Below are 12,992 nucleotides of genomic sequence, written 5' to 3' on the forward strand. Positions count from 1 at the left end.
TGGAGAGTGGTATCGATCTATCACAGGGTTTATTCCTACACAGGAAACTGCTGATTAGTATCCATGAACCGAGTCAATAAGAATCCCTAACTACACGTCGGAAACCACGCAGCAACGGAAGAAGCGAGAAGCAACACAACAGACGACGCACTTAGTCCAAGATAACGTAGCGTTAATAAACACCCTATAGCTCTGTTATTAAATAAATAATCTCTGAAGATAAAGCGTGTTGTTTAGAGACTTTTTTAAACACACCAGAACAAAGGTTGAAAGAATTCAGCAGTATTCAGTCTTCTGGAAGAGAAAGTTCGATCTGAGGGCGAAACTCCGAGCAGTTCATTTTATTTTTAGTTACTGAAGTTACACGTTTCAGCAATTAAGAAATAAACTCCTGTGAGATGTGTTTAGTTAGGTAATGAAATGGAAACTGACGCACTTCGTCACAGATGTGTTTCTGAGACTGTCACTTCAAGTGCAGACGTCACTTTGCCATGTACTGGAAGGCTCTCGTGTTTCTGTCTGTGTGTTACACTTACGTGCAATCAACCCAACTTCTTCGTGAGAGGAGAATTATCAATGGACACCCAATACCTACAGGTGAATTTAAAGAAAAGTTAGTCTCGTGAACAACGGCATCATCAGACTTCTGAAAATTATGTTCAGCCGTGAATTCAGATGTAACACCTGTTTTAGTAAGTAATGTACGATCACATCCTTCGCTGCATGGCTCAGCCTTGCTCACATAAACACATAACCCAGCGGTTTTGAAGTCGACTGGTTAACAACTGCTGTCAGTGAATTAGAACAATAACAAATGTTTATCAAATTCTTTTAATATAAATTTTGGTAGTGGCAAACATTCGCATGTCAAATTGCCCTGACTTCGTAGCTAGAACCTCGTTCGGTAAAACACAGTATACCATGAGAAGTTCGCGTTAATTTTAAGTTTAAATAATTTTTAATTTTTAATTTTATAAATGCCGCCATTAAGAACCTGCGTCCGTGTGAGGAGGAATTTTACGGCTAATAATATGAACGTTATTTTGTTATTTTAAACTGAGAGCTGGGTAAGACATATAAGTGGTTAGTCCAACGATAGTCTTGCGTTTACCCTCAAAAACCTTATGAGTTTTCGTGGGTTCCAGAAAAAATCTGGAACTGGTTGTGAAGACGAAAATTGTTGTGTGTGCAAACTGAGGTCACTTGTCTGCCAGTTGGTTGGTTTGTTTGTTGCCTAATTATGTGGTTTGTTACTTTTGATATGGACGTTGAAAATGAGGCAATTCCATGCTTTATATGGCAAACTAACTACATCGAATGCCTACAGATATTACTTAAAATGTTTATGCTCATTCAGGTTGTCATGAAACATTTCAAAAATTGTAATGTCCGTCACAGTGTTCAAGAGGCCCCTCGCTGAGCATTGTCGAACTATTTCATTCCCAAGATCTTTCAAAAACCCAAATCATCTCTTCCCTTATTTTATTTATAGCAAAACATTCTAGCCTTTTTCAATAAGTGTTGCATGCACTCCTTACATAACTTTTCGTACATCAATGTCATTACTCAATCCTCATCAGTTCTATCAGAATACAAGCCAATGCTACTCAACATGATTCGTACAGTCTGACCCATTTCAAAACTCTTCCGATGTCCCTCTTCGTCTCTGGAAGCAGATGTTATTAATTTACGTTTATATTTGTTCTCTGCCAACAGATAGGAGGCATCCTGCTAACGTGTCCTTACAGAAGTGGTATAAGGACGAACGGCAGTTTCGACATTTCTGTGGCGGGGTTGTAGTTCACGTGACATGGGTTCTAACGGCAGCGCACTGTTTTCCAAGAGGGTAAGTTCAGCATCGCAACTGGATGGCTGTGTTCTCTAAACCAGTCATATTTAGCCTGGGGTACGCGTACCCCCGGGGATACGCGAAGACATCTTAGGGGGTACGTGAAATTTAAAAAAAAATTACTTTATGATAAACGCTGAATAATCAGAGCCAGATTTAATACATTATTTTGAATGTAATTTATTTAATTTATTTTAGATGTAGATTATATACTACGTATAACTTGAATTATACACCAACAACTTTGGGGGTACAAAGTTGAAGAGAAATTATATCTGGGGGTACACGAACAAAAAATGTTGAATACCACTGTTCTAGACCAATGGTATTCAACCTGGGGTACGCGTACCCCCGGGGGTAAGCGAAGACATTTTAGGGGGTACGTGAAATTTAAAAAAAATATTATTTTATGATAAAAACTGAATAATCAGTAATGTAATTTATTTAATTTATTTTAGATGTAGATTATATACTACGTATAACTCGAATTATACACCAACAACTTTGGGGGTACAAAGTTGAAGAGAAATTATATCTGGGGGTACACGAACAAAAAAGGTTGAATACCACTGTTCTAGACCAATGGTATTCAACCTGGGGTACGCGTACCCCCGGGGGTACGCGAAGACATTTTAGGGGGTACGTGAAATTTAAAAAAATATATTATTTTATGATAAACACTGAATAATCAGTAATGTAATTTATTTAATTTATTTTAGATGTAGATTATATACTATGTATAACTCGAATTATACACCAACAACTTTGGGGGTACAAAGTTGAAGATAAATTATATCTGGGGGTACACGAACAAAAAAGGTTGAATAACACTGTTCTAGACCAATGGTATTCAACCTGGGGTACGCGTACCCCCGGGGGTACGCGAAGACATTTTAGGGGGTACGTGAAATTTAAAAAATATATTATTTTATGATAAACACTGAATAATCAGTAATGTAATTTATTTAATTTATTTTAGATGTAGATTATATACTATGTATAACTCGAATTATACACCAACAACTTTGGGGGTAAAAAGTTGAAGAGAAATTATATCTGGGGGTACGCGAACAAGAAAGGTTGAATACCACTGGTTTAGACTACAAGAGCGTCATCGTACCCCAAGTCAGCTTATTACTCGAGGTCTAGCGATTGTGATTTCTTGCGGTACAAAACGAAAAATTATTATTCCAGTAAGTCAGCTAAAAGACCACACATCGTCACGATAGACAAGCCTAAAACATATATTTTAACCGCCGTCCTATTGGCTAACCTCTTCAGGCAGAAAGTGTTGATGGAAAACTCAATAAAATCTTCTCTGGCGATCAGCGGGCGGTACAGAACAAAACTTTGAGAGTTTCTCTATCCACCAGTGTAATGATAATAGTCGTATGTTTAATGCATTGGCGCACAAAAATTCACAAAACCCCGACAATATTTTTGAATAGCCCTATACTAATAGGTTTCAAATGTGGATTTATTCTACATATTTTCACGTGTAGTTTTTATGTTATCCTGTGTTAAAACTAGGTAAACACAAACAGTGAGCCGGTGTATCATCCAGGAAGTCCTCGCAAATGCCTGGCAAACTAAAATAAAAACATATGTACGCCGCTAAACAACACATTAAAAGATATTGGTTGTGAATTTAATCTAAATATTTTCAAAGCTGGTTTTGTGCATGTCAGTGCTTATTCGTGAAGCCCTTCCGACTTACCTTCTATAACAAATATTGTCAGATTTCTTGTATTATTCGAATATTGTGACTTACCATTCCGTGCAGAGTAAAACACTGAAGAATGATCATAATAAATTGTAATGTAGTTTTCCTTTCTGAAGTACAGCAAGATACACGCCTGCGTCACTGTAACGTATCAACGGAACTGTGAATTTCTGTGACCTTCATTGGAATTAATAGGCAAGAAACCGAGGAACATGATAAGATAACGCTGTAACTGTTTCCCTAATCAAAGGTTTTGGCTCGTTATTCATAAGGCGAAGTCCTTAACCACGGAATGTCTCACGTGCACATTTCATGCCAAATAACTGAATATTACCGCAACGTTCCTCAATCACTTCGAAAACTGGGACTGTATTCGAAATTAAATACTAATCTGTAGGCCTAAAAGTTATATAACTGGGGCCAATCTATTGCAACATGAAGATGATCTATAAAATATGTTCACAATGCAACTTCTAAAAGTTAATTCACATATTGCTGACTAGTTTACTGAAAAATTTAGGGATTACTGAGGTATTTAGTGCAAACCTTTGTCTGACTATTCCTTAAACATCAAATTTAATTTATGATTCTACGAATAACATGGATCCCACCAAGTCTTTATCAGCAAGAAGCTTCTTAGCTTTTGATTTAACGTTCTCCAATAAGCTAAAGATTGCTCAGAGCCAACAGATATAAAATTCTACGTTGGCTTTGTCAGTTCTTACTCATCAATTGCATTGTAATTTTCTGATTTCACATACACACATATATTTATTTACTTACTTATTTATTTGTTTATTTATTTATTTACTTATTTATTTGTTTATTTATTTATTTATTTACTGATCATATCTTACGCAAATTAAAATTTTATATGACAGTTTTACTGCACTGCAGAAGTAACATACAGAAGACTGAGATGGAAAGATGATCATGAATGGCGAACAGGCCCTGTATTGATGCCATCGTGACCCTATTCCAAGGTACAGAAGTGGAAGGACTTGATAAAGCTTGAAGTAAAAACAGATCTCCATAAAAAATTATTTTCATTTGGCCCCAGCAAGTTGCGTCAGCTTAGTATCAATGTAAACATCGTCAATCAGCATACTATGTTATATAAACAAATCTCCATGAAGACTTCCAAGCAATTTCACATCTTTGCTGTCTTTATGACGACTTCATCTTTTGGCATATTCATTTTTTACTAGTATGTTTACAAACTTCGTGTGCGTGTTCCAGGATCAAAAATAAGAAATAATGTTCCTATGAACATGCGGTCACAAATGCTTCTTTTTCAAAATAATAGCCAAAAATAAGTTTCAATGTATGTCTTTATTGCCACGTACTCGTACTCACACAAAAAACAACATAATACGTATTAAAACATTGAACTAAAAAATGTAACACCTACATGGCAACTTATCATTATCTACAGCGACCCAGAAAACAAGTACATTCCCAAGACGGCAACGGTAAGTTCGCCAGCTGAAACTGTTGTATTACGAAATAACGATGTTCAAGTGTAATTAAATTCTCAAAAATAAATACAGTGCATACCAGAAATTCCGATGGATTTTAATTAACGAGTTGTCTCGACAGGGATTTACACCACGACCATACAAACACATATACTCAATACAAGTCTTAATATTAACTGATCGTTTTAACATTTAACTTAAATAAAAGTAACAAAGTATAAAATATGCATTTTACACAACGGAGTGTTTGGTACAACAGTGTGAATAAAGGCCGTCCTGAAGATGGACCCATCAGACCGAAACATGTCGTAATGCATCAAATAACACATGAAAATATTTTTTTGCTGTGTAAAGACCGTAGTAATAAACACATATATTTTAGACCACATCATGAGTCTCCAATGCAATATTTTTTTTTTTATTTCTAGAGACACTTTATTTTTACAAAGTTTAAGTAAAAGTACATGATTCCGATGCGTTAACTCTGCGGTAAATTACTAGATTTCTTGACAGTTGAGTCGATGGGCATGGAGGTTAGTCGATTAAACTCTACCGTACATTTCCAAAGAGCGTTTCCATTATGTAAAATAATGTAGGCACACTCTCGACCTACCATGGAGGAGACAGACGTCGAGATTCACCAAACTTTCGTAGCTTCATGTTGTCAGACGAGATATGTGTGTGCACAACAAAAGTAATAAGACCATGGAGGGTTGTAAATACCATTATGCTGTATGGCGACATGGAGGACAGAGTTCCCAGATGTGGACGGATGGGAGTAGGTAGGTCGAAATAGGAACAAGTACATTGTTTCAGGGAAATATACATAATACAACGACCCCAGCAAAACACACTCAAATTAGTAACGAATGCGATAAAATGTCACTGTAATCTAATACTTACTCCCATTAAAGAATGGAAGTATGACTATGATCTCCTTACAAAAATTACCCTCTCAAGACAAAGAAGATGAATAATATACACATCAGCACTCACCTGTCTTGCTATAAAATATGATATAATACCTGGTCTCTTTTTAAATGAAATGCCAATAATCATTGATTTCTTTGCATTTATAAACACCCAAAAAGTTTACGTAGTGAATTTTTGACACAGGGGGTAATAATTTAATGAGATTAACTTATTACGTATGGCCTATATAAAGTCGGTCTTATGCTTCCGAAAACTACTGTTGCGAATCTTGTGAACGACGTAATAAAACTTCAGATTCTTTATGAGGATATAAATTTCTTTTAAAACTGGGCGATTTCTCAAAAGGAATTATCTCTTTCACGTCAGTTAAGAGTTTACTGAATGCGAATGACCAAGGCTGGGTCCCAGCGGCAAATTTCCCAAACGCGGGGACCAAAACGTGCATTTCATTCAAGCAGGGAACTTCTGGCCAGTCAAGAAACAATGATTAAGTAAAAGTGTAGTTACACCGACCGTTTTGAATGTGTTAAAAATCACTTCGATCCCTATAATGTAAATCTTGATGTTCTTTATGTGTATAAAATATGCATCTTTAAAGAAATTAGTGCTGAATTTAAATTTAATATTATTGTAAATCCCAAATTCATACTGGGACGCGACTGGTATTCATTCTTCACACCATGTACGTACGCGATATTTCAGGTCACTTCCGGTTCCTTTAAAGCTGCAAATAGAGGCTGTGGACTGGTACCACGTGGAGGAGCTGGTCAGATACCCATCTCGAGAGTAAGTACATTGCGCAAAGAAATTGAAAAGCATTAAAATTGAATTAAAGTAAATAGTGAAATGCATTCTTGTAGTTCAACGCCGTTATTTTGTGGCTGGGACTATGTAAGAGCGTCACGCAATTAAACCCGTCAATTGGAGAAAACTATATCATAATTTTCATGTGGTGCAAAGTTCCTTCATACAAAACTTGTTCAAGGAACACGAAATTCTCTGATCACCTTGAACTCCCCCTTCGCCATATGTCCCTTACTTTGTCTGTTCTTCCTTCTTTCGTGCTGCTCTCTTTCAGTTCTTCTTCTTCTTCTTCTCCAATTCACGAATTAGGCCGATTGTCTGTTCCGGCTTCTATGAAATCCACCTTTGGCGTGGTCTTCCTCTGGGTCTATACTAAAGAGCCTGTTTCAATATTCGTCCTTCTTCCATCCATTCTACGTGTCCTAGCCAATCTTGTTTATATCTTTTTATTCCGTCATTACTTGAAAATAAAACTAATTCTTTTCTTATGTCTTCATTCCTGATTTTGTCCAAACTTATGCATCCCTTCACAGACCTTAAAAATCCCATTTCCGCTGTTTGTCCAACATTCACTTCCATATAGTAGTGCACGAACAGCCATCACTCGATAAAACTTTATTTCTGTATCTCTCCGAGTTTTCCCTTTAAGTGTTCGCCTGATAGTGCAACACGTGTTTTGTTTGTTTGGTTGTCCATTTCCTTCAAGAATGTTATGTCATAGTTTAAATATTTATGGCTGACCTCATATCTTTCCTATTTCTTTCGTTTGTTTTTCCTTCATTATTCCTCAATGTATTTCTTCACTTTCGTACTTTGATGTTTAAAAACATTTTTCGCCATTTATCTAATCACGTCGTTCCCAATCTGTCTACTTTCCCTTTTCAGCAAAAGAATGCCTGACGTAGACCTCGCTCTTCTGAGAACACTGGAGAAAATACACGGGACTTTTGCTGTTCTACCACCAGCAGGGTATAAACCCAAAGGTATTACAACTACCCTTCTATAAGAAGTATAAACAGGGGTTGGAAAGACATAATTACCTTCAATTTCTATGACGGGAAATTCAACTCGCTTGAGTTGACCACCTAATGGCTAGAGCGGTGATAAACCTGTCCTCTGGTTTTGATTGTGGGGACAGAATAAATTTCTGAAATGTTTCTTTTATAGAAACCTGACAGACAATATTGGATAAAGGCTACAACAAATTATTCCCAAACTGAAAGTTAATACAATGTAGAGTGTTGTCTTTTTTGCGACTGTTTCATTACTATTATTCCGTACAGCACTCAGTAATTACAATTTTATGACAAAGAGTTCAGACATCTTATTATGGATGTGCCCAGGTAAATGCGAGGTGTGTGGACTGGGGACATTAAATCCGAAGAAGCACGTGTTTCCTAACACTCTGCACTGCGCAACGGTGCCCATTGTAGAGGGACGCCGTTGCGCGCAGGCGCTGGGACCAGACGTTAGTCTGCAGCGAGACATCGTGTGTGCCGGAGGAGGCGACACTGACGCATGCGCGGTAAGCCGACATTACACTGTAATCGTCCTTAATATGCTGTTTCCATACACGACCTGAAGGTTTCACAGTGACTAAAAGTAATAAAAATATCCTTCATGATAAACCCAGTCCTCACTATTAATCGTCCAAGAAGATTTTATCACTGTTATTCCCAGTTAATGTTTCATTTTTGACTTCATTAAGATTTTTATAAAGTGTGAAAATAAGAAACGCGTGAGAATTTTGATGACGAAAGTCTCTCGGAATACCACAACACTTCTCCTGGAAGAAGAACTTAAAAATAATTGGACAAGTTTCAAAAATGAACAAAAGAAGGAAGACAAAATAACACAATTTTTGCTAGTGACAGGGTATGAGCGTACGAAACCGAGGACCGTGTCCAGTTCCGTGCTATTACTTTAGAGGTCCTGTTTCATGGGTAGATATTGAGTTTAATGTCACAGAAACACATATTAATCACAAACGCCTACACTTCCACGTGCCCTGGACGTGATAACTTATTCTTGTCCATCTAAACAGGGCGATTCGGGATCGGCACTGCACTGCCATGGTGTGGACGGCGATGAGAGGCTCGTACTGGCGGGTATAGTCTCCTGGGGAAGAGGCTGCGCTGTGCAAGGAACGCCTGGAATCTACACGGATATCGCTTCTCACCGGATATGGCTTCTACAAACAATATCGGGATCTCAAACATTAGACAGCGAAGTTACTGCAACGAGAATTCATGTTTTGTAAAGTAAAGAATAAAAAGTCAAGTTTTCCGCCGACATCTTCGGCAAGACGTCAGGTTAGTTGTATCTGCAGATGTCGGAAAAGTCGATATTATCAACAGTTATTGAAATTTCAAACATCTGCAGTGAAAGTATTCTAACATTTTGCTGCTTAAATGTACCGAATTCTGATGGAACTTATTATTCATTTCTAAAAATGCTTTAAAATTTTAATGTACTGTCAACATTTTATTTCATGTACTGGTGGTTTTCAAATTGCTGAAGCTAAGCGCATCATGAAAATTATAATATATTTAATGATGTCAACGTATGAAGTGTACCTAAGATACTTATACATTAGCATTCGTAGCCCTAAAGACATCAGAGCAGATAAAGTTCGGAACAATCTTGCCATCTTCCAGTTCAAAAGGACTCACGTTCCAGCTTGGACATCTACAAAGTAAATTATGCCAAATTAATTATAATAACACCTATCGTCTTATACGGGTGAGAAACTTCGTCTTTATATCCAAGAAAATACAATAGAGCAGATATTTTATAATGATTTCTGTCTTCACAAAGTATAATTTGTTTGATGTTACGTAAAAGAATGAAATTGATGGGACATGTAATAAATTCCACGGATTCTCAACTTGGAATATACACTGAGTATGTAGTCAATTTAGGGATTCATACTTCCGCGTAAATTCCCTTTGTGCTACTCAGATTAAGTATCGGTGGACAGCTTAGCGCGGTAAACGCTTTCCTAAGAAGCTAATAAGCTAATCCAGTCTCCACCCTTTATGAAACCCAAAGGTCCCAAATCCTGATCCAGTAGAATCCAGACCATATCCTTCCGTCTAACTTTTCTAAGATCCATTTTAATATTATCCATAGATTTAACCTATGTCCACGAAGTGAAATTTTCCCTTCAGATTTTCCGAAAAAGTGTGTACGCATTTATTATTTCTTCATTTACCCTTTTCATAGCATTCAGCCTTAATATATTGATTATAAGTGCCAATAACACAACACGAGTTTTAAACATATCTCATCGAAACGAATTTGTGTTTCTCGTGAGAATAAGGCCCATCTAAAGCTGAACGCAGCAAAGCCGAAAAGAATATCAGGGTACGATTTATTCTCCTTGTCCACGAAGCCCGATTCTCATTACATTACTCGGTTACATCGGAACCGCTCCTAAGACAAATAACCAACTCTTATTTTGGTGCTTACAGTTCAGCCACGATTGGAGGAGGATGACGAAAATTTGCATCAGATTAAAGGTCTGATACGGAAGTAATAATTAAACTTGCATTAGGTTTTCAATTCTTAAGATTTCTGTCTTCTGGGTTATTGCGCCGTGTAGTATGGTAGATGTCCACCAAAGTTTCAGAGGTCCCTGCTGCCTCCATCATCAGGGCGACTTTCCTTTAATATTTGAAGACAGAATACCCCTGAAGCTGGGCACCGGGCTTTACGACTGATACTTTATAGCCGCGATATTTCTGTCAGTATATCATCCGAACTGGACGGCCGGGTTTCGATTTCCGGCAGGACAACATGTTCGTGTCTCTTCTATACAGCGTCCAGACACGCTCTTGGGCACTTCCAGTCTCTTATCATATGGATTTAGGGCTTCTTTCCTCGATGTTAAATTGGTCGGGGCATCTACTTACGAGGTAAAGCATTTTCGAAGTTATATATTCACTCTCCCCCCCCCTCCCGCCCCCAAACTCTCATTCCATGTAAATACCGAGGACTATTCCAGCTTTACGCTTCGCCTTTTATTTTATGAGAATTTCAAGTGCTCAAAGTGGAATAGTGCAGAATTACAGTATGATTAATTAATGATGGACTGTAAATGACGCAGAATGAAGCGGGCGATGCATATTTGAAGTAGGTACGATTAGGGAAGTGGCTGAAGGTACATTAATCTCTTTACATGTCTAAAAGAAGATTGAAAGTTCTGTGGGCTTCAGCCGTGATCATTCAGTGATATTTCAACTTTGCAACAGTGTCACAGATTGCTCTTGATATTACTACCAGTTTTCTGTGGTGAAGACTTAACTCGTCAAGGTAAGTGATCTTATAACAAATGACAATGCCTTATTAGAAGGTGACCAATAGCATCGACTGGAAAATCTTGGGAAGTAAATTTTTATTTTTCAACTTCATTTGAAAGTGGTCAATTGAAGTCATGAAACCTGAGCGGATGAATACTGGACCGCTGATTCTCTTCCATAAGGCATAATAATCCGTGGCGTGACAGCCCTCTGAGAGTCAAAGCCGACTAGCTTGACTGCTGGCCTCACCTAAGCAGAGGTGAACGATCATCCAACCAGATATAGATTGACGTGTGGTCAGCACGACGAACCCCCAGCCATTGCTAGCTTTCCTGACCGGATTACGCTACTTATTGTAGGTCCCAAATTTCCTCACGACGCTGCGTTGGCACCGGTCCCATACACCGGTCGAAAATCTCATGACAAATTTCTTTCCCCGAAACTCGAACCAGGACGCATTACGTATCACCGGTCCTAAGCATGATGCCTCAGACCGCGCGGCTACGGCGCGGGACTTCCATAAGGCATGATCTCAATTAAAACAATGCTTCAGTTAATATTTCGATCAGGAACGAAGTACAATTTTGATCAGAAAGAACAATTAACGTCAAGAATTTGTAACCGCATTTTCTTAATTAAATTTTTGTTGAGTGACCTTCAGAATATTTTGAAACAGTGTGACATCAACATGTCTTTTACAGAAATTACTTTTGACAAAATGACCCAGTTCTTACAAAATAATACATTCTTTATTGAGGAAATCTTACTTTAAATACCTGAAATGATTGTTTTAGGTCGATAAATATGGAATAAACATAGCTGCAAAAGCTCTCAAGACAAAACCTACTATTTTCAATTTGTATCTCAATTGCGTCATGTCTGTGTTGATTCGAATACACATATTTATTTTGGCCGTCTATACACAAACTTATTAAAATGAGTTGTTAAAATATTATAACATTCACAATATAAATATAAAATATATAAAATACGTTATGTTATGTTTTGGTGCTCTTTTTATCGTATTACGATATTACATTCCATTTTGGCACCTTCATATTTGAAACGACATGTTTCGATGTACCAAGACATCATCTTCAGGTTATCAATTCTATTAATTTTACAAACTATTATATACTAAGTTGCGTTGCATTTATTGATTTTATGCATTTGTGAATCCATCCATCTTCATGATTGATTTGGTGTTTATATTTCGTTGTTTATTGTCTGTAGAATTAATTTCCAGTTATTATTATATAACTCATATAGATTTATTTCTTATACACATTATTAGTATGGAATTAACATAGGGAATGAATAAGTACTATATACTATATATAAATACTGAAAAACATACCATGTTGTAATGTGTTGTATCATGTCTGACACACTTTCTCCCTATATAAAACCTCGCTCAACTTACACACACCAGTATCAGGTTATCGTCTCCCGGTGTCAGATATGATACAACACATTACAACATGGTATGTTTTTCAGTATTTATATATAGTATATAGTACTTATTCATTCCCTATGTTAATTCCATACTAATAATGTGTATAAGAAATAAATCTATATGAGTTATATAATAATAACTGGAAATTAATTCCACAGACAATAAACAACGAAATATAAACACCAAATCAATCATGAAGATGGATGGATTCACAAATGCATAAAATCAATAAATGCAACGCAACTTAGTATACAATAGTTTGTAAAATTAATAGAATTGATAACCTGAAGATGATGTCTTGGTACATCGAAACATGTCGTTTCAAATATAAAGGTGCCAAAATGGAATGTAATATCGTAATATGATAAAAAGAGCACCAAAACATAACATAACGTATTTTATATATTTTATATTTATACTGTGAATGTTATAATATTTTAACAACTCA

The 12,992-nt window shown here is 36.8% G+C and overlaps 2 protein-coding genes across 8 annotated transcripts in view; one reads left to right on the forward strand and one right to left on the reverse strand.

Moving 5' to 3' along the window:
- Positions 1-12,992, reverse strand: part of LOC110836960 (UDP-glycosyltransferase UGT5) — a 183,366-nt gene that overhangs the window by 12,435 nt on the left and 157,939 nt on the right. Inside the window, exon 1 of one of the 6 annotated variants that reach the window (XM_022078715.2) lies at positions 3,621-3,748. The exons of 3 other annotated variants lie outside the window; for them this stretch is intronic. In XM_022078715.2, the coding sequence (XP_021934407.1) occupies positions 3,621-3,656 (36 nt within the window). In that variant the 5' untranslated portion in view covers positions 3,657-3,748. Of the gene's footprint in view, positions 1-3,620; positions 3,749-12,992 lie in introns of those variants that run through there. 2 more of the 6 variants (XM_022078714.2, XM_022078717.2) reach the window with 2 other exon arrangements.
- LOC110836964 (trypsin-3) lies at positions 253-9,685 on the forward strand. Of its 2 annotated transcripts, none has more exons than XM_022078724.2 (6): positions 253-597; positions 1,717-1,846; positions 6,686-6,769; positions 7,673-7,770; positions 8,131-8,312; positions 8,832-9,685. In XM_022078724.2, exons 1-6 carry the CDS (start codon positions 492-494, stop codon positions 9,045-9,047), a joined length of 816 nt encoding a protein of 271 aa, XP_021934416.2. In that variant the 5' UTR covers positions 253-491; the 3' UTR covers positions 9,048-9,685. The 2 variants fall into 2 exon arrangements, with proteins under 2 accessions (XP_021934416.2, XP_021934417.2); XM_022078725.2 differs by having other exon boundaries at positions 580-692.

Source organism: Zootermopsis nevadensis, unplaced genomic scaffold (genome assembly GCF_977971745.1).
Source record: "Zootermopsis nevadensis isolate Lab colony 2312 unplaced genomic scaffold, Znev_1.0 Znev_ptg000013l, whole genome shotgun sequence".
In the NCBI taxonomy this organism is placed as follows: domain Eukaryota; kingdom Metazoa; phylum Arthropoda; class Insecta; order Blattodea; family Termopsidae; genus Zootermopsis; species Zootermopsis nevadensis.